This window comes from Typopeltis vanoorti, chromosome 6, assembly GCF_054136105.1.
Source record: "Typopeltis vanoorti isolate ZY-2024b chromosome 6, IOZ_Tvanoo_1.0, whole genome shotgun sequence".
Taxonomy (NCBI): domain Eukaryota; kingdom Metazoa; phylum Arthropoda; class Arachnida; order Uropygi; family Thelyphonidae; genus Typopeltis; species Typopeltis vanoorti.
In genome coordinates this window covers 67,976,840-67,998,801 of record NC_143554.1, presented here as the reverse complement: position 1 = coordinate 67,998,801, position 21,962 = coordinate 67,976,840, and the positions used below count along the sequence as shown (strand labels likewise).

At 34.2% G+C, this 21,962-nt stretch overlaps 1 protein-coding gene across 1 annotated transcript in view; it reads left to right on the top strand.

The window, feature by feature from the left end:
• LOC150105511 (uncharacterized) overlaps positions 1 to 20,910 on the top strand; it is a 106,890-nt gene extending 85,980 nt beyond the window's left edge. Inside the window, exons 5-6 of the mRNA XM_090394852.1 lie at positions 7,601 to 7,699; positions 19,612 to 20,910. Of these exons, the coding sequence (XP_090250978.1) occupies positions 7,601 to 7,699; positions 19,612 to 19,769 (257 nt within the window). The 3' untranslated portion in view covers positions 19,770 to 20,910. The remainder of the gene's footprint in view (positions 1 to 7,600; positions 7,700 to 19,611) is intronic.
• Positions 20,911 to 21,962: the final 1,052 nt, after the last annotated feature.

Genomic DNA, 21,962 nt, shown 5'->3' with positions numbered 1-21,962 from the left:
TCACCACATGCCTCTCTAGCTGAATCAATTAGGGCTTTCTTCAAGGCTTGCCACTGAATCTCCATGGTTTGGTTTCTGTTCTCAAGCTCTTTCATTTTTTCTTCAATAATCTTTGTATATGTTAGTCTGCAGTTCACATCTGAGAGCTGCTCAACTTTTATTCACTTTAAAACTTTCTTACATGTTATTCTTTTCAATATGAAATTCAATTTTATCCTGCTCAAGACTAAATAGTGATCACTTCCAATTTCAAATTCTCTGCACAATCTGGTGTCCTGCACTAGGGAGAAAACATCACTATCAACAATAACATAGTCAATGAGACTTTTCTTATTCCTAGCCTCTTCTCTCCATGTGAATTTGTGCACATTTTTATGTTGGAACATGGTGTTAGATTAACCAGTCCATGTCTTGAGCAGGAATCCAACAGGTATTTGCCATTATTATTAGCTTTGCTCTTTTCTCCAAATTTTCCCAAAATATTTTTGTATGTCTAAAAATCATTTCTTACTCTGCTATTTAGATCCCCAACAAGGACCAACTTTTCCTTTTTCCTTGTGTTAGTTGCTTTTTTCTAAAGCATCAAAAAATTCCTCCACTTTTACCTTAGTAGAACCTTCTGTGGGACCATAGGCACAAATAAGTCTCATTGTCCAGTTCCCCATTCTGATATTTGCCCACATCACTCTTGAGACTGCCTGCCATTCAAGAAGATTAGCCTCGTATTTAGTGTTGAATACAATGGCTACTCCTTTTCCTCGATTGTCATTGCCTGAATATAACATTTTGTATTTATTGCTGAGAAAGATATCACTAGTTTTTGTCTTTTTTGTTTCAGTCACCCCTATTATGTCGATCTGGTACTTACCTAATTCCTCAGCTAGCTCCATTTCTTTGCCATTCAGGCTTCTTATGCTGATAGTACCGATCTTTAACTCTGGTGATGTTGAGTTGGGGTGTTTTTTCAGATTTGTTCCAGTAGCTGACTTTTCGCTGTTTGCCCTGGTTCTGTGGTGAAAACAACGGGGAGCCTTGTTTAACTGGGCGATGCTCCAGCCGGCATGAAATTTTGTCATGTTGTACCATCATTTTGTAATTTGGTTTAAGCCAATAAGAATTACAATTTGGTCGGCTTAATCCCAAACTGCCAGCCCATCCTTGTTTGTTCAGTATCCAGGTAGATACCCAACAGGGTGCACAACAAGAAGGTGATGATTGGACATTAAATCAGAACCCCTGGTTGGTTCTCTGCATTCCTTTAAAGGCTATGTGGAGGTCTCCTCTCAGGTATACAGCTTTGACCCTTAAGCACCCTGTCCTGTAATTAGAAACCAATAATTCCTGTAATTATTGGTTTCTAATATCACCTGAAACAACACAATTCTGGTTTTATTTGAAGCATTTGCCACATTTTGAGGCTTGCCTGCTACTCACAGGAAGTATGAGACCAATTCTTGTATTATGCCTTAAGGTCAAGTACAGAACAAGATGATTTGTTCTGTCCAGCATGAACATTCTAGCAGATGTGCAGAATTTTTTGCTTGGAGAGCAAAAAAATTCTGCATTCTGTAAGTTACTTAAGAACACTAGCTTAATTCTCAGCCTAAATTGAAGCATCAACAAATGCAAAGAAAAATATATTTACAAATCAAAATTTCCCTACCTTAGTCTGCAATGAAATAGTGGTTAAAGTGGTTAACTTCCTGCAACTTTAGGTCCATGGCAGCTTACATCACCTACCTAATGACATACAATTGTGCTTTTGCTTGTACCATTTTCAGAGCATTTGATTGGGTGTGGCATTGAGGCCTGCTTAGTAATTGCTATCCTTTGATCTACCTTTCATCTAATTAGCCAGTTTTCTCTTTCGATCCATCACAGTTGATTTCCTTTCTTTGGCTTTCTGCCAATTACAGGAGTGTTCCAAGACTTTATTTTGTCACCTACTGTTTCTCTTATGCATAAATGACCTTCTCTCGCTGAATAATCCTATCTGTACTTTGCTGATTTGATAGTACATTCCATTCTTCTCATTTGACAAACCTTTCAGTGCCCCAACATATAGCCTTGTTGGATTCTGATTATATAGAGATTGGAGTAATTATTATTTGTTTCAGAATCCAACATAATCTTCCATCACACAGGCTAGACTTGTAAATATTTTTTAATGTAATTTACTTATTTATAATTTAATATTCATATAAATACCTTTAACCTTATTTAATATTTAATTATTTAATCAAGGATATATGTATTAATAATCAAAAGACTGTATTAAATATTATTAAGCTATTTTATTCATTACTATATTAATATTATAAGAACTTGTATTTGATAATTTAACTGCGCATTAATTGAAATGTAAATATTCTTTATTTATTCCTATTTATAGAAGTTTAGCGTTATGCAATACTTCAATTTTATTATATTTTGTTTGGTTGTCATGGAGACGTATGTAAGTGAGCGAGCACGTTTTGGAACACCACGTGAGGAGAAGGTTTATTGAAAAGAGTTTTAGAAAGAAATCACGAGAATAATTTAGGCGGGAAGACGGATATATAAGCGATGAACGCTGAAATTATTGAGGAATTAAGAGAAAAAGAAAGGAGAGGATTGGCATTAGGTTGGAATCGGAGCATTCGGGAATCACAGTGCGATAATAGCGAGTCAGCAAGTCACTCAAGCAGCTAATAAAGTCTATTAGTCGAGAAGCAGTTAGCTAATAAGTTGTAGAATAACAATTATAGCTACGGAAAACAGCTGAGAGACTATTAATTAGACTAGCGATACTTGAATTGAGATATAATTTCAGGGCCGACCTGTCAAGGACACAGAGAATCTTGAAATAAAGCATCGAGTAACTAGAGATAGTAGAGGCTGTAAAATTGAAGTTTACCGTTACTGTGTTTAGAATTGTAGTGTCTAAAGAATTAATTGAATGCCGGAAGAGTGAACAACTGTGCATATAAAACCTCAAGTTAAGGAATTATTGTGTGTTGCCTTATTTCATGAGTGATCAGTGGTACTTTATGCAACAACGTTTGTTTATGTGTATTGTGACTGATGATTAATTTACGTATAAGTAGGTGAAGAAAAAAGATTATCGGTAAGATTATTCCAACCGTTAATATTCCTATACAGAGAAGTGTGAGAGTTTCATCCTAGAATTTCCTTATACTAACAATAACTATTGAGGAAGTTAGCTAAAATGTAAATTTAAAAGTGTTTGTTTGTGATGAGGTATTACTGCAATTTTTGTTGTATTTGGAACTTAATTAAGGAACTGTGTATTATAGAGATAACAGATTTACCATTGAATGATTGAATTTATCTGAGAAGTTAAAATGTTTGTGATTCTAAATTAAATGTTTGTTTTTGTTAATCAAAAGATGTATTTTGCCTGAATCTCTTTTACTGCACCATTCATAAAATATTCGAACCAAAGCGGGTAAATTAAGTAAGTCAAATACACTCGGCCAGTATATATTTTAAGGAGAAATAGTTGAAGGTTGATTTTTCTTCAATTCTTGAACTAATTCAGATATAGAGTGGCACAGTCTTTAAATATAAATATTCTCTATATTTGAATTAGAAACCAACTAGCAACTTATTATTTTGTTTAAGAACATGTCGGATCCAAAGCATAGATTGAGACGAAGTAGGATCCAACAGCCTCATCTTCAACAGCAGTGTTTCCCAACTTGTCAATTAGATTGGGAGTGTGTGTGGGGGGGGGATTAGAAAATGATGTTGCATTCATCACTGATATACTCAAAACACTCACAATTGCCAGCGAGGGGAGGGGGATCAAAATCTTTGAGGTGGGGCATGATCCAAAAAACGTTGGGAAATACTGTTCTACAGTCAGTGCTTTAAACCATGATGGTATTATTTGATGGAGTGATGGTAATATTGTCATCTTCAGTAGTATTACTAAAACACAGGCCTGTCTTTCTCTCCACCTTCTACAAAAAAAAAAAAAATAAAATAAAATAAATAGTCAATTCACCTTTCCTTATCTTTTATAATACACAAATCCTTAGTTAGCTGTCTTCTTGGATTGTCCTTAGTGTCTAGAAACTTGGGATTCTTTTATGTCCCAGATACCCTTTAACCTACTCATTTACTAACTGTACAGTTTTCAAACCTACCAAACCTGCTTAAAATGTTCTAATGTGGACAGTGCACCGGGTTTCTCCCAAAAAATTCTTGATGCACTGTAGTGATAGTTCAGGTGATCAGTGATCATTTTGTATCTATAACTCACTTTATCCACTGTCTCATACTTGGTCTGTTTCAGTCTTAGAGGAGCACCCATGGATGCTGCTCCATTGAACTGACATTCACCATTCTTTTGCTTTGTATTAAGTCTGATAAAACAATAGCAACTACCAGTTGCTTTTACATTCTAACCCACTGGAACAGCACACTTCATAAGGAACACACTTCCTTAAGAAGTGTGCCTAAAAAACTTCATCTTCCAGTTTGCTGCCTACACTCAGCACCAGCATGCTATAGGTTCTACTTCCTCTTGAGTATGGGATTTATATATATACAGTAGACATTTGTTATAGCAAACTCATGGACCCTGATCCTATCTCACCATATCTTTCTCTTTCCCAAAAAATTTCTATCTTATACCTCCCTCCCAAAGAATTCTCTGCCTGCCCTTATCCCTGGTTTTTAAAATTCACACACCTCTTGCTGCATTGATAAATTGTCATCTTCAGTAGTATTACTAAAACACAGTCCTGTCTTTCTCTTCACCTTCTACAAAAAAAAAAAAATGAAATAAATAGTCAATTCACCTTTCCTTGTCTTTGATAATACACAAATCCTCCCACATCTCTCTCTCTCTCTATCCCCACATTTCCACCCTCCCCCTTCCTTTCAGTCATATTTCAACAGCAGACAAATGTATATTGTCATACACCAGATGCTGCTGAATAAGAAGACAACCAGCAACATCCTACAAAGGTATGTTCAAATTATTCTTCATATGTCTTGAAAACATCAGTAATGCTCTAAAAATTGAGTAAGAAGCCAATGACACATAAAAAAGGGATACTCCTAAACAAAAAATAGGCTAAATAGCCAAAAAAATTGTTTTTACTTTGTTTTGAGCAGCCTTAATTAGTCTTCAGATTTATTTCTTTACTTATATGTTTCTCATCGTGTTAAAAGAAATTTAGTTTTTAGGTATTCGATTTTTTATGTTATCTCCAGTTCCTCCTTGCTCACTACTGATCCCAGATAAACAAAAGTGCTTACTTGTTCTAGTGGTTCTTCAATATATGTTAGGCTTTCTTTGGAGTTAATTATCGTTATTTTGGTTTTCTTTTGGTTTATTTTTAAGCCATGCTTTTGGAGACGTCAAGGTTTGAATTATTTTCCTTTGCAAATGTTGTTGCTTTTGAGCTAGTCCATGTATGTCATCAGTGAAATCTAGATTTAGTTTATTCACTTATATCCATTGAATCTATTGTATTTCTCATCACCCAGTCTATTATTGTTAAGATTATAGGAGAAAGTATGTATCTTTACCTCATACTTGTTTTTTTTCCTTTAGTTTAATTCTCATTATGTATCTTTTTTATAATTATCACACATTAGTTTTACCACTTTATTTTCTCTAGTGTGCCATAGTATTTCATTAGTTTCCTGCAATAGTTTCTTATATAATAGAGTAATATGTTATATAATACAGTGAATGTGGCCTTCTATGTTGGAAGTTGCTAGAGATAATCCTGAGCTCAGGATTATCTCTAGCTAGCATCCAACAGTAGTCGGTCAGCATGGAAGTGAACCACTTTTCTTGGTATCATTTCTCCATTTGCAATTTCCTAATGGAAACATTCACCTTGCTCATCATTAACCATGCCGCAGTTGTCAGGAAAGAAATCCAAGTGAGAATGGAGCAAATATTTTTAAGGACATATTGCAGCCAAGTTCGTATTAACAGAGATAAGTCCTCATCCAGTTCCTTGAAGTTTTCTGCCCTGACATTTCTTTGGAAGTTAGTTGACACCAGATGAAGTGCATGCCAAGCTTTTTTTTTTTTTTCATCACCCTGTAGCAGGTTGTTGAACATCTCATCAATGAAGAGTTCTTGGATCTGAGGACCCACAAAAACTTGCTCTTTAATTTTTGCTTTGCTGAGTTGAGGGAATTTGTTAGCCTGGTACTTGAAAACTGATCCAGTCTGGTCCATGGCTTTTACAAAGTTTTTTACCAGACCAAGTGTGATGTATAGGGGTGGTAGCAGAATTTACTACTATTCTATGAATAGTTGCTATTCATGCTGTTAAGTTTGATTTGAAGCACCCGATGAATGGATCAGGTGCTTCAAATTGTAGCATTGATGATCTACATTGTAGCAGAACACAAGGTCATCTTCCTTTCAGAAGTAAGGTGCAAACTGCTCATGATAAGTGCAAAACAAAGTCACACAGATTTTCTTTGAGAAGATGCCATTGTAGAAGTCTTGATCCCAGTAACTAGGCTTTGGCCTTGGACAGCTCTACATTGCAAACAAGATCATTCACATCTTCCTGTGTGAGAGAGTGTGGTGCAGATGGTGCACCATGGCCAACATATGGATCATTAGATGCAGAATGCTCAGGAAACCTGACACAGTTCACCTCTGTCCTCATCATCCTCTGAATTGATGGAAAATTCTTTTGGAGGCTTGGGAACTGGAAGTCCTTTGCTGTGCAGAACTGGTCAGAGAGTAGATGGTATATTTGGGTATGCTATTGTGCACTTCTTTTTTCTTGTGATGCCTTCTGACTGTTACTTCTGCATATGGTACCATGCAGGAGTAGCCATCATTTGTATGGTTGTCTGTCTCCCTCCAGACCATTGGAATGGCAAATGGCATGACACTACTTCCTTTCAGCCACTTTGAAAGATTTCTAGCACATGTACTGCAGCATTTGTGTGGGCCCAGGCCTTGTCCTGGTCCACGATCTTACATTTGAAATAATGCTGATACACCTTTTTCAGGAAGAGTGATGATCTTTTTCTGGCTTGCAAATGTAACAAAAGATTTTTGCACTATTAGCATAAGTATGAGGCATCACTACTTCTGGATTTGCACTGCAGGGATTACTTGTGTAGTACTTATGATGCAGGAGTAAATGGGAGTGTAGCCCAGTAGGTCGCACAAACACCACTTGCTCACCTACATGACTCAACTTTATTATTGCATCATGTTATGACAGCAATGTCATGACTCAATTGCATTGCATCAGCCCATAGTTCCTGGGGATGTTGTGTATGATTGGCTGATGCAGTATGTTGCAATCAGGATATTGAAATACACTGTTGCCAAGTGATACCTATGTACACGATGTGGACTTGAGTCTCCTAAATAAGGGCCAGTTGACAGATTTTATTGTCAGCTTAGTGTTTAGCCGATCAAAATAGTAAAGAATCGCTATTTTTATTTCAAAGGCAAATTGTGTGTTGTCCAGTGTTTCTAACACTTGGCCCACACATAGTAATAATGTGCTATAGGTTTACAATCTCTCATGGATAACAATATTACACACACACACACACAAAAAAAATCAGTTGATAATTCTTTTCTTTTTTTTAGGAGAGTTTGAATCAAGGTTTTCTCACAAATTTCATAGTGTTCAAGATCTTCCAGCACCAGAAAGATATGCAAATACAACTAAGAATTATCCAAGTAAAAGTAAGTGCTTCTTACACTTGCAATATCTTTTTTTTTTTCTCTGCATATTATATTTTTGTGAGAATATTAAAAAATTGATATTAATACCTTCTGATTGTGTTAACCGTATCTGGTACTTTTTTTTGAAAATTGAATCAAGTATTTTATCTTACATTGTTCAAAACTATTGTTCTTTTGAATGCAGCATAACAAGAACATAATTTATTATTACTATTATTTAGAAAAAAAATAATCGCATCCTTCAGCACAAGCTGCTTTTGCTGTGCATTATTATAAACAAAACATTCAATTAAGAGATACAAGGCACTGATCATTCCAGATCTAATACTTGAGGATGATTTTTGGTGATTACATGATGTCTTTCACTTATTCATTCTTTTCAGACTTCCATCTACATGTATAAAAAATAATAATAATCATTTCACTGTTCACTATTTGGAGATTTTACTAATAATCTGACCATCCAAAGTCTTAAACACTTTGCTTCATCCTGATAAAAGCACAGTTGATCCTTGAACAATGTTAGTGTTAGGGGCACAGTCGAAAATCCACTTTTGATTCCCCAAAAACTTAACTTCTAATAGCCTACTGTGGACCAGAAGCCTTATTGATAACACAAACATTCAATTAACACATATTTTGTATGTTATAGACTATTGTTACAATAAAGTAAGCTAGAGAAAAGAAAATATATTACAGTACTGTACTGTATTTATTCATACCATTAGTTAGTTTACATCATCTGTTTACAAGATGAATCGTCTGTCTGTTAGTACCTGCATCAAAATTATCTTATGTGATACAAAACGCTGTATAGATGTTATACGTATTACTAACACTAGACATCCGAAATGAAAAAATAATGTGATGTTTGAAAACTTCTGTTGTGTTTGTTTACCTTACTGCTGCGTATGACATGGTACAGAAAGAGGGGTTGCTATACAAGTCATACCATGCCAATCCATCGTACGACTTATTGGTAACATGCTTTCTGAAAGGTTCTTTCATATGGTACTGGGAAACAAAATGAGCAAAGTGAGAAAGCTGAACAACGGGCTCCCGCAGGGCTGAGTATCAGCACCAATCTTATTCGACTTAAATACACCTGATCGACCAACAACTAAGTAAAGAAAATTTGCCTGTGTCACCACCCAACATAAGAGCATCAAAGTAACTGAAGATATGCTCACAAATGACCTTAGAACCATTGGGGAATATTTTCATAAATGGAGACTAACACCAAACCTCAATAAGACTGAGATCAGCTCCTTTCACCTAAACACCAAATTGGCAAATAGGAAATTTCAGCTTTAACAATGCAATGCAATGCTGCAGCACCAAGATTTCCCTGAATATTTGGGTGTTACCTTGGATAGAACACTATCTTTCAAGACATCTAGAGAACATCTCCTTAAAGATCAGAACCTGTAATAACATCATACAAAAGCTGTGTTGTTCTACATGGGGATTGCTTTGCTACTACACTGTGATGCTCTATGTTGTGCCTATTCTATTCTGCAGCAAGAAAATCGACATGCAAATAAATGCAGCGATGAGGACAATAACAGGCTGTGTCGAATCCACTCCCCCCCACTGGCTTTCAGCTTTGAGCAACATTGCACCACTGAACCTGCACAGACAAGATGCTCTCTTAAAAGAGTACAAAAAAAATAGCAATTTCCTGTTACTGATACATGAAGACATCCCATTGCCTTAAATCCTGACTGCTTTCACTGATACTGATGAAGAACTAGTATATAGCAATTTCAACGTTAATTCGAAATGGCTAGAAACTTGGAAAGAAAAATCGCCACCAGATTTAAACAAGTATATCCTTCCCAACCAAAATCCGAAAGTGATTGCTCTTCCACATCATCTACGGAAAAGCTTAAAGAGGATATGCACAAGACATGGTATCTGTGCAGACAGCTTACGCAAGTGGAGAAGATCACCTACGTCCTAATGTAATTGTGGGGTGGGGGGCACAAACGAAACCATTTGGCACATTGTGGAGGATTGCAGCATAAGCACATAACCTGAGAGACTTTTGAGGCAGAATTCTTCAGCTCTTGAATGACTAGCTGAACTAGACTTAAAATTTTAGTGACTTTTTTTACCTGTTATTTGTATGTGTATACTACCTGTCTCATTTATGTCTACACAAATATGTATTTATATATTTTGTTGTTATGTCTGTTTTTTTATTATGCCATATGCTAAATAAATAAATATTTATTACATATAATATTTATTACGATTCATGCATTGATAATGACGAAGCAGCAATATGGAAATTCATTCATTAGCTTATACGCTAATGAATGAATCGTTATAAAATTTTATGCTAATTAATTTAATTTAACTAATTAATGACAGTTAATTTTATGCAGTTATGATTTAATACTGCATCTTTGTGTTTACATTTCTCTCGACTGCGAATGGCGCCATTTAAAGTGTGTATGTGTGTAAATTTTGATAAATTTTAACTTGTTATAATAGATTTGTGCATATTTTATGGTAGTAAATGATAAAAAGACTGGTATCTACATATATTTTATGCATTCACGACTTTTTTTTGATATTTCTAGATTAACTAAAAAAAAAAATACTTGGTAAATTTGAAAAAACTCAGAACTGCATAGCAGTTTGTTCGTCTGTGAGTTTTTTTCAAATTATCACAAATCTCAAAAAAAATGGTTCATATACGAGGGTGGTCAGAAAAGTTCTCGGTCTAAAAATCAATTCATAATTTCAAAATCATTTTTGTTTTTCAATATAATCTCCCATAACACTAATACATTTATTCCAGCGATGCTCCAGCGCCATTATCCCATCCCTGTAGAGGTTCTCAGTAAGATCTGTGCAAAATACCCTTCTACAGCTGCAATCACCTCTTGATTCGAAGAAAAACGCTGACCAGCTAGGAAGAGTTTTAGTTTTGGGAAGAGATAGTAGTCAGAGGAAGCCAAATCTGGGGAATAGGGTGGATGTTCCAGCAATTCATAGTGCACATCCCTTAATTTTCCCATTGCCAAAACACCTTTTCTCATAAATTTTTTTCTTCTAGTCTGGTTAAAAGATCGGAATAATATTCCCCGGTTATTGTTTTTATCCTTTTCAAGATAATTAATAAACAAAATGCCTTTTAGCATCCCAAAACACCGATGCCATGACCTTCCTTCTGATGGAACCGACTGTCTTCTCTGGCGCTGAACAATCGGCTTCTGTCCACTGTTTTGACTGCTGTTTGGATTCTGGTGTGTAATGATAAATCCAAGACTCATCCACAGTAATAAATCGATGCACAACATCAGTTTCATTCTTGTTAAAACACTCTAAGCACTGTTCAGAGATTTTCATGCGAATGCATTTTCGATCTGCTGTGAGCAAGCGCGGCACCCATCTTGTGCAAAGCTTTTTCATTTGCAATTCTTCGTGCAAAATATATCCTACATGTTCTTTTGAAATGCCTATAGTCTCAGCAATTTCACACACTTTGACTCACCGGTAATCCAATACCGTATCATGCACATGATCAATGATTTCTGGTGGTGTTACACTTTTTGTATGTGGATCATCTTCAAGGCTGGTACAGCAACGTTTAAACTCGTCAGCCCATTTCTTAATTGTCGAAAATGAAGGAGAGTAGTGCCCATAAACTTTTATGAATTTCTTTTGGGGTTAAACCTTTTTTACAAAGAATTTTATAACAAAACGATACTCAGTTTTATCCATTTCAATATAGACAACACTTTTACTGTATAAAACAAACTACTTGATAGAATTGCTTGCAATTTCACATGGATGCTTATGACGGATGTACCAACTTAGAAAAAAAAAGAAATCGTGCCGATAGTGTTGCCATCTGTGGTCGAGGCCAAGAACTTTTTTTTTTTCAGACAATCATCGTATTTATTGAAAATAATCTGCGTATAAGTGAACCTGTGCAGTTCAAACTAGTGTTGTTCAAGGGTCAACTGTATTATGTCCAAAAAACAAATCTGACGTTTTCTTTGCTTAACATTTTCCAATTGTTGTTTGTCTGCATGATTAGCTATGTGATTAGTTCTAAGTTAATCTCATTAACATGAATGGCATAATTCATTGTTCTTCTTTTCTTAGTTTCTGCCTTGCAACTGGAATTTCATTTATTTTCTCTTCTGATTTTTTTTTTTTTTTTTTTTTTTTTTTGCATGTATAATTTGTGCAAAATTGCAGTCTTTTCAGTTGTGTTGAAGTTAGAATAATATTCCTGACTCTGGCATTTGTTTCCTTTTTTTTAAATCCATTTCCAACAAAAAAGCATTTCTTGAAGTGTATAGTCATCATCATCAATTTCCTGCCATGTACCCTCAAGGGGTGTACAGGATATGATAGTACTACATAAAAAATTTACTTCATTACTAACTTCCTATCTACAATTTTCCTCCAAATCAGTCTGTTACTTGTCAAGACTCCAACATTATCAGATCTTATATTTCTATCGTCTAAGGCACTTCGTACCATATCAATCCACCTATATCTTGGTCTTCCTCTGAGTCGTTTTCCTGCCAACCTGGCAGAGAACACATGTTTTTGCTAATCTTTCCTTGCCCATTCTGTTTAAGTGACCATACCACCTGAGATTAGCTCTGCTAACGCATTCCTGGATGCTGACAATGTCAAGTTCTTTCCTAATATCCTCATTTTTAATATGATCTTGCCATTGATGCCATCTGTTCATACCTATAATCTTTCTCAGGACTCTCATATCTGCTGTCTCTAGTCTTTGGTCAAGTGTTTTACTTATGACCCAGCTCTCAGATTCATAAGTTAAAACTGGTTCGAACACTGTCTTGTATACAACTAATTTAGTGTTCCGACTAATTTCTCTCTTATTCCATATGAATTTATTCAATTGACTTCCTACCATACCAGCTTTGTTGATTCTGTTGTCTATTTCTATATTTGATTTACCATCTTCACTAAAAATCGTGCCTAAGTAGCTGAAATGTTTTACTTGTTCCACAGGTTCTCCATTCACAACACAATTGACATATTCAATGATTCTGCCTATTTTCATTGTTGTTGTTGTCTTTTTATTGCTGACCTTCATACCATATCTATTACAACAGTTATTCAATTTAGTCAGAGATTCTTGCACTCTTGTAGCGGATTTATTTAGAAGTATAACATCTTCCGCATAAAGCAAAGAGCTGACATTAACATCTCCAATTTTGATATCATGTTTAATACCACTTTCCTTCATAATGTGATCCATATAGACAATGAATAACAGAGGAGATAATGTACATCCTTGTCTCACACCAGATTTAACATTAAACCATCTTCCCGTACTTCCTTTGATTCTAATTGCTGACTTACAACTCAAATAAAGACAAAGTATTGCTTGATATAATGCCCCATTGACACTGTATGACTGTAGCATATTGAATAGCTTCTCTCTTGGCACCTTGTTATATGCCTTTTCCAAATCGACAAAACTTAAATACAGATCTTTGTTATAATCCCATGATTTCTCCATTTGTCATAAAGTGAAGATCTGATCCTGACAGCCAATATTTGACCTGAATCCAGCTTGTTCTTCACCAAGCTTTACTTACACAATTCTTCTTAACCATTTCTCAAGTATACTTGCATATATCTTACCAGGAACACTCAGTAAGGATATACCTCTGTAATTCTCACATTCAGTTTTATTTCCCTTTTTATATATGGGTACTACGAGAGCTCTACTCCAACCACTGGGAATTCGTCCCTCTGTCCAGGCATTCTGAGCTATGCAGTGCAGCCACTATAAGACTTTTATACCACCATACTTCAGCATTTCTGGTCAAATATCATCTACTCCTGCTGCCTTTCCACATTTCAAGCCTTTGATGGCTTTTTCTACTTCAAGTATGGATATGCATTCTTGACTGCATGCCTGGTCAGTGTTTTTTATCACTGTTCTGTCATCACTGCTTCTTTCATTTAGCAAATTTTCAAGTAATTACTCCATACTTCAAGCATATCTTTTTCTCCCATTTTCATTTCACCTTTATCATCTCTAACTCCTTTTACAGCACTCTTCCCTCTGTTCCTAAGTTTCTTCAACAACCTCCAGAATATTTCGTCACCTTCTTGATATTTATTTTCTATGTTCTTGCCAAAGTCCTCCCATGACTTTTGTTTAGCTAGTTTTACATAGTGTTTCACTTTCTTACATTTGTCTGTATTCTCTAAGAGCAAAAGCTGACTTATTTGCCAGGAACTTTTGATATGATTTCTTCTTTTCCTTCACTGCCTCTTTAACTTCCTATGTTCCACCATGCAGTCCTGATTTTTCTATCCTTGCAGACAACTTCACCACATGCCTCTAGCTGAATCAGTCAGGGCTTTCTTCAAGTCTTGCCACTGAATCTCCATGGTTTGGTTTCTGTTCTCAAACTCTTTCATTTTTTCTTCAATAATCTTTCTGTATTTTAGTCTACAGTTCACATCTGAGAGCTGCTCAACTTTTATTCACTTTAAAACTTTCTTACGTGTTATTCTTTTCAATATGAAATTCAATTTTATCTTGCTCAAGACTAAATAGTGATTGCTTCCCATTTCAAATCCTCTGTACGCTCTGGTGTCCTGCACCAGGGAGAAAACATCACTATCAACAATAACATAGTCAATGTCACTTTTCTTATTCCTAGCCTCTTCTCTCCATGTGAATTTGTGCACATTTTTATGTTGGAACATGGTGTTAGTAATAACTAGTCCATGTCTTGAGCAGAAATCCAACAGAAATTTGTATTATTAGCTTTGCTCTTTTCTCCAAATTTTCCCAAAATATTTTTGTATGTCTAAAAATCATTTCTTACTCTGCTATTTAGATCCCCAACAAGGACCAACTTTTCCTTTTTCTAAAGCATCAAAAAATTCCTCCACTTCTACCTTAGTAGAACCTTCTGTGGGACCATAGGCACAAATAAGTCTCATTATCCAGTTCCCCATTCTGATATTTGCCCACATCACTCTACTTGAGACTGCCTGCCATTCAAGAAGATCAGCTTCATATTTAGTGTTGAATACAATGGCTACTCCTTTTGCTTGATTGTCATAGCCTGAATATAACATTTTGTATTTATCTGAGAAAGATCTCACCAGTTTTTGTCTTTTTTGTTTCAGTCACCCCTATTATTTCGATCTGGTACTTATCTAATTCCTTAGTTAGCTCCATTTCTTTGCCATTCGGGCTTCTTACGTTGATAGTACCGATATTTAACTCTGGTGATGTTGAGTTGGGGTGTGTGAAGAGTATAGTTGTTGTATAATTTTGAGTTTCCTAACTTACAATGAGCAAAAATTATTTAGGTCTTTAAATCTAATTTAAAGAAAGCAAATTGATAGGTGAATGCCGACAAATTGTTTTCTTTAAATTAGAATAGAATAATTATGCTGTAAAATCCTGTAAAAAAATTATAAGTTATTATAATACTGTGAAGTATTATACTGTAAAAGTTGCTGTAAACTATATTTGACTAGTCAATATTCTGCTCCGGTTACTTCTTTTTACTCATCAACTGCTAGAGAGTAGCAATTGCTTTTTGCTTTTCGTGTTGTTTATTATTATTATTTATTTATTATTTTTTTTTTTTTTGTATTTGACTCTTCTTTTCTGCCAATCATTAGTCAAACAAATTTCTTCAATTTTGGAAAATAATCAATTTTCTTCCAAATTAATCTGTTATTTGTCCAGACTCTAATATATCAGATCTTATATTTCTATCTCCTTAGGAACTTTTTACTGTATCAATCCACTTATGTCTTGGTCTTTCTTTAGGTCTTTTTCCTGTCAATTCCTGGCAAAGAACACTTATTTTGCTAATGTTGAATACAATGTATTGTATTGTATTGTATTGTATTAAAAAACCTTATTTTTAATACAATACTGCCATTTGTGCCATCTGTTTTCTCCACCAATCTTTCTCACAGTTCTCGTTTATGTGGTTTCCAGTCTTTGATCAACTATTTCAATTCTCCTCTCACCCATCTCTCAGATCCATGAGCTTAACATTGATTTGAACACCGTCTTTTATACAGCTAGTTTAGCATTTTGACTAATTTCTCTTATTCCATATAAATTTATTCAGTTGACTTCCTATCACACTAGCTTTACTAATGCTGTAGCTATTTAATTTGCCATATGCACTAAAAATTATGCCTAAATAGCTGAAATGTTTTACTTGTTCTATAGGTTCTTCATTCAGGATACAGTCAATGTTTTCATTGTTTCTGTCTACTTTCATTGCTTGTCTTTTTATTGCTGATTTTTATACCAAATTTATTACAATTATTTTATTTAGTCAGGCAATCTTGTACTGAATTTATTCAGAAGTATAACATCATCTGAAGTTGCAGACTGGTAGGCCAGTTCTCCTTGAATTTAGATGACTTGAATTTTGAAAACTCGGAAGGGTGATACCCTCCCTCGGCGCCCCCCCCTTCCCGAGTTCCAGACTGGTAGGTCGGTTCTCCTTGAATTCTGATGACTCGAAACTCGGTAGCCCCATGAGTTTCAAATAACTTGACACAAAAACATTACAAAACAAGCTTATCATTTTATATTATAGAGTAGATATATATACATGTTTTGTAGTTTTGTGATATCCACATCTTTGGATTGATTGACTTCTGTGAAAATTAAGTGTTCAGAAGTATTGCATTTGCTCTAATTACTAACTGGAATGAAAGGATTATTAAAGAGAATAGAAGGGTGGTTTCACTAAGTTAGTCATTGCTATTTAGTAGTCAAGTAATATTGCTATTTAGTAATCCATGGAAATATTCTTTTCATGTTTTTTTTTTTTTTCCATTAACATGTATCCTGGAACATCCTCTATATATTTATAGCAGGTTTATCCTTTAATTCACTTAATGATGTAATATGCTTGTCTAAGGTTATCTTTGCCTTTCATATCTTGTTATATTGAGCACATTGTTTCATTAAAGGCTAGTTTTTCTTTGACAGATTTTTATCTGCATTTCATCTCAATTCTTTATTTTACCTTTTTTTAATCCTAGATTCTTTGTATGCTGTATTTCTTATTTCTTGAGCGCATTCTTCATTAAACCAGTCTTTTCCCTGTCTGCTATTCAGAATCCATTTTGTAATGTATCCAGCATCTTTCCTGTATCTTGTTCTTATTTTTAAACTGTATTTTTCTTTAGTTTTTGTTGAAGCGTCTGCTCTCTTTACTGCTCATTCATTTCTTTCTTGTCTCCTTGCTGAGATTGTTTACTTTTGTTTTATTTCGACTAGATATTATCTGAATCGCACCTCAATATGATCTTACATCAATAGCTCTTGATGCAAATCAATTATTTAAAAGCTATGTTCAGTGATTAAATGTACCATTTGGAGATATAAAGTTCTTCAGTGGCCATCTACTGTAAGTATGAGTTGTAAGCAAGTATGAATCATACAGCCTCTCCATTTAGCAGTAGGAGAGGATAAACTTTTTTTTCTTATCATCCTTTTCTTTTGATGGAGCATGGGGGGATTTATAATCAATAAATTAAAAAAATTGTGTTCTGATTTTTATTATTATTATGCATAATCTTTCATTCACCAGTCTAACATCTAAAACATTCTCTTTAATGTCTCTCTACTGTAAATGCTACTCCAAATTCATGTTTTTCTCTAATTCTTTCCCCTTGAAAAAAAATTGAATTTTCTGAAATTTTTTGATTTCTTTTCCAATCCGTCTTGTTTCTTATACTGCCACCAATTTTAAATTATATGAACGAATTTCTGATATGAGTTCTTTAAGTACTGCTGTCTGTAATGTTATTTTATTTCACATTCCCTAATCATAATCCTGTAGCCTCTTCTTGAGCTGTATACCTCTTTGGTCTCTCTCTGGTGTCTTTTCTTTCCATGGTCCTTCAACAAGTAGTTTTCTGGGACAGCCATTTTTTTTAATTCTCAACCTTGAAGACCAGATTTTTGAATTTATATCCCCCACCCCATTGGGTCTGCATAGTCCATGACCCCTTATTCAATATATATTTGGAGCAGCCCTAAGGGAACAAGTTCTGGGTAGACCCTCTGACATCTTGAGGGATGCATTGAGGAATCTGATTGGTTGTAGTGCCCACACCCTGGGAGAAACATTTACTACAGTAAAAGATTTAAAAATTTAACTAAAATTAGTTGATGTTTTGTTTTGAGTACCTCATAGCATTGTCATTGCATGAGCTAAGACAACACACACAAATACACGAGCAGCTGATTATAAGTCCATGTAACAAAACCTGGCTATTTAGCTGAAAAGCAGATCTTGGAACGTTTCTCTTTTTTTCTCTTCTAAAACCACACAAATCTGGTCAGTTCCAGCATTGAGCACTTGTAGAATTTTTTGAGACAATTCTAAATTACTAAATCAAAGCGTCTTCAAACGTGAATGTTTTTTCAAAGCGAGAATTCTGAAACACTACAACATTAACTTTATTTCAATCATGAGTTTCTATGTTCTAAGTATGAAAAATTGTAATTTTAACTGACAAAATATTTTTTGATATTCTTAAATGTTTTCAATTCTATTATTCCTAATAGCATCGTAGTTTTAATCTAATAGAGTTGAATCTCACTATAGCAAATACCATTATAACTAGGGTGAGTATATAATTTATCATCCAAAGCCCGAGACATTTTTGAGAGTGGCAAGGGCAAAAAATAGTTAATTATATAATATTTTGAAATATTTGACTGACATGTCAGTTTTACAGTTTTATTATATTGGTGGTCCTATAAAATAGTTCTGTTAAACTATTTTCAAAAATAACATTCTTTCTAAAGAAAGTAAAAACTTGTATATTAGAGCAAAATACAAAAACTTCATGCTGATTATCTAAACATTAAAAAAAATAACATAAGCAGAATTCGCATACCTTAATCAGTTTATCTTGTTCTTATTTTTAACCTGTATTTTTCTTTAATTTCTTTAATTTTTTTGTTCGAAGTTGGTTATTCTTCTTTAAGCTTCTGCTCTCTTTACTGCTCATTCATTTCTTTCTTGTCTCTTTGCCGAGATGGATCTATTCCTAAAACGATGTCACTAGTGTTTTTCTAAAGAACGTATTTTTTATTTTTTTAATAAAATTACTTGCAGTCTGATTCAAAGTTGCACTTTATGGTTAATTTTGAAATTGTTGACTCTTCTATGTAGACCATAATATTTTAGTTGAGAAAATACTTTCTATATGGGTGCTGGTAAGAATGTTCAGTGCATCCAGTGTTTTCCACTAATGCTGCCAATTGGCAGCCTTCTGTATCTTGCAGGTTACAAAATGGGGAGCATTTGTAAGAGATAGCAACTGATTGGTACACCAAGTGGTTGGCAGGGCAGCAGTGTCAAATACTTTTCCCACCTATTCCTATGGTGCTTGCAGATTTGTTATAGTCATCTAGATACACATACACACAGCCACAATCGGTTGTTTGAATTTCTCACTGTTCTTAATTCCTGCACTGATGATGGAGCATTAGTATTCTCAGAATCTGCTAATTTATTTTTATTATTAAGATTTTAAATCTTTCACTGTAGTTTTTTTTAAACTTAATTAGATCAAGCATTTAAGTAGCATGCCATTTGCTGCTATACAGCAAATGGCATGCTACTAATTTTTTGTGTTTAATTTACTGTATATCCATAGTGAATCCCAGGTTTCTGATATTTATTTTTATTACTGCAGAAGCCTGCAATGCTATTAATTATAGAGTTGGTCTGTACCAAAATTTTTTTTTCATTAAACTTATGAAATAGGACGATCTTGTGGTTTTTTTTTATTTATTTTCCCTGTTATTTTGAATGTACTTTTTGAATACTGATATAATTGCTGGGAGAATCATTGCTTCTTTTTTTAAATTTCTTTTAAAGTGCATCGTCAACGTGCTTCCCGTCGACAGCCTCCACCACCACCTCCCATGCTTGGAAATGGTAGTGTTAGTACCGGTCGAGGAGACAGTACACATCAACCTGTCCTGCACATTCAACTAGAATCAAGAATGTTTCCAAATAATATAGCTCACTGCTAATAGTGAACATTTGATATGATATGATGTGATGATGGTATGAGTTGGCACCAAACAAATTGGGAATATTAAATGTGTCCTACTGTTTGGGAAGGGACTAAAACTGACAAAAAAAAAAAAAAAAAGTCCATTCATCCATGTTGTTGCAGCAGTTTACTTGTAAGTGCTTGTTGTGTTTATGTGAAAAGTGTCCAAGTTTAGCATCATGTGCCTTGTTATGGAGATTGGTCACTAAGTCAGTTTTTCAGTGACCCACCTGCATCGGGCCCTTTATGCAGGTAATTAAATGGTTTCATCCTTAATAACATGCACCTATACTGTCACATAGTTTTCATTTCATAGCATTCGGTATGAAGCTTTCTAAAATTCACTAAAAATATTTACATTAGAAAGTCAATTATCATATCTCTGCATCACTTTCTTTTCCTTTCAGATTTCTGCCATAAACGTTTTGCGAGTTCTTTATGTATTAATATTAAAGCAATCTGCAAAATAAATTACAAAGGCAAAAAAAATTTGTAAATACTCTGCTGTTCTCTTTGGTTATAGGAACAAAGCTATAAGTTTTCTTTTTTAAGAAAAAGAAGTTCCTTTTTTTTGTGTATAGGTTTTTTGTTAATTTATTCATGGTCACATATCAAAAATCTTCAGAATGTGCTTTGCACTTTAAGTATTTAATTATGATGTGGATCATCATTGAATAATTGTGCTAATTAAATTAATCTTGCCAGCTTAAATTATACTCTAGATCATAACTGAACTTTCTAGGAATGGAAGCAGCAGACTGTAATATAACTGGATGCCATTTTCTTCAGTGTATTTGTATAGAATTTGAAAAATCATTGAATGTGGATATAGACTGAAAAACTTTCACATATCTACCTACCACATGGTTATTCTATTCTTACCAGTGGCTACCCATAATTCACAGCTGTATCTTATTCTGAACCATATTGTGAAAATTGTAAAATATGGCTTGTGCATAATGTATAAGATTTTATTGAGCTGTTATATAAATCGTATAATTATAGTAACCTGTACGTGACAGGATTTAACTTTTCAGAGTTGCTTGTTCAGTTGTAGCTTGACATTATGTAGACAAATAAATACTGACATAATAAATAGCATTTGCTTTGATAGCTCATTTCTAATTGTCACAGTGTATACAAAGCATTACATACTTTATTACATTGCTTGTTGTCATTCTAACAATTCAGAAACTTCAGTATTTACATATTACAATAAAAGAATTAATAATTAAGTATCTTCAAAGTTCTTAATATAAAAAGAACAAAAGTCAAACTAATTTTATATTTAGTGATTTATAGAGTATGAAGCAAAAGCATTAGTTCTTAAAACTGATTTCAGCATGGAATATATGTCTTGCCATTATATCCTTTCATACATTACAAAACATATGTGTGGTATAGAAAGATATGTGATAATTTTTGCATATAATTCCATCCGCGAATTTTGAAGATTGCTGCCATACTGATAAACTTACCTCTGTTCCCCACTACTACCATAGTTCTTTTGAGTTGTTTTAGGTGTTGCTCTTTCTCCCCTCTCTCTTTTGCAAAGGTGTATAGCACTTGTTAGGTCTGCATTGTTCAAGTACCTGCACACACACACACACACACACACACACACACACACACACACACACACACACACACACAGGGCTCCAGAAATGCAGCTTAAATCTACTAGCCAGAAAAAAAAAAATTACTCGTTCAAGGTATCAGTCTACTTTATATGAATGTTTTTATAGGTGATAAAAAAAAATGTTGACAAAACAAAGTAATACATTATTTACTTCTCACTATACATTACACCTAACTATACAGAAATAGGCTTTCCTTTAAGGTGGGTTAAAAATGTATGCCTCATCACAGCTCCATTTGTATTTGCTTTCATTTATTGTTCATAATGAAGGGTGAATTTACATAAATTATCCATGAACAATAACAAGGAAAACAAAATTCACGGAAACAAGAAAGTAGATAGGACTTGATGTGGAGCCAGACTATCCAGTCTTCGACTTATCTTTGCAAGATAATTGTATCTTTTTTAAATAACAGTATTAAAAAGCATTTTTGTTTTTTAATACTGTTAAAAAACTATTAAATTAAAAATATTAAAATGTAAAAAAAAACTGTAATGTAAAATTTTCAAGCATTTAATTACACTAAGTAA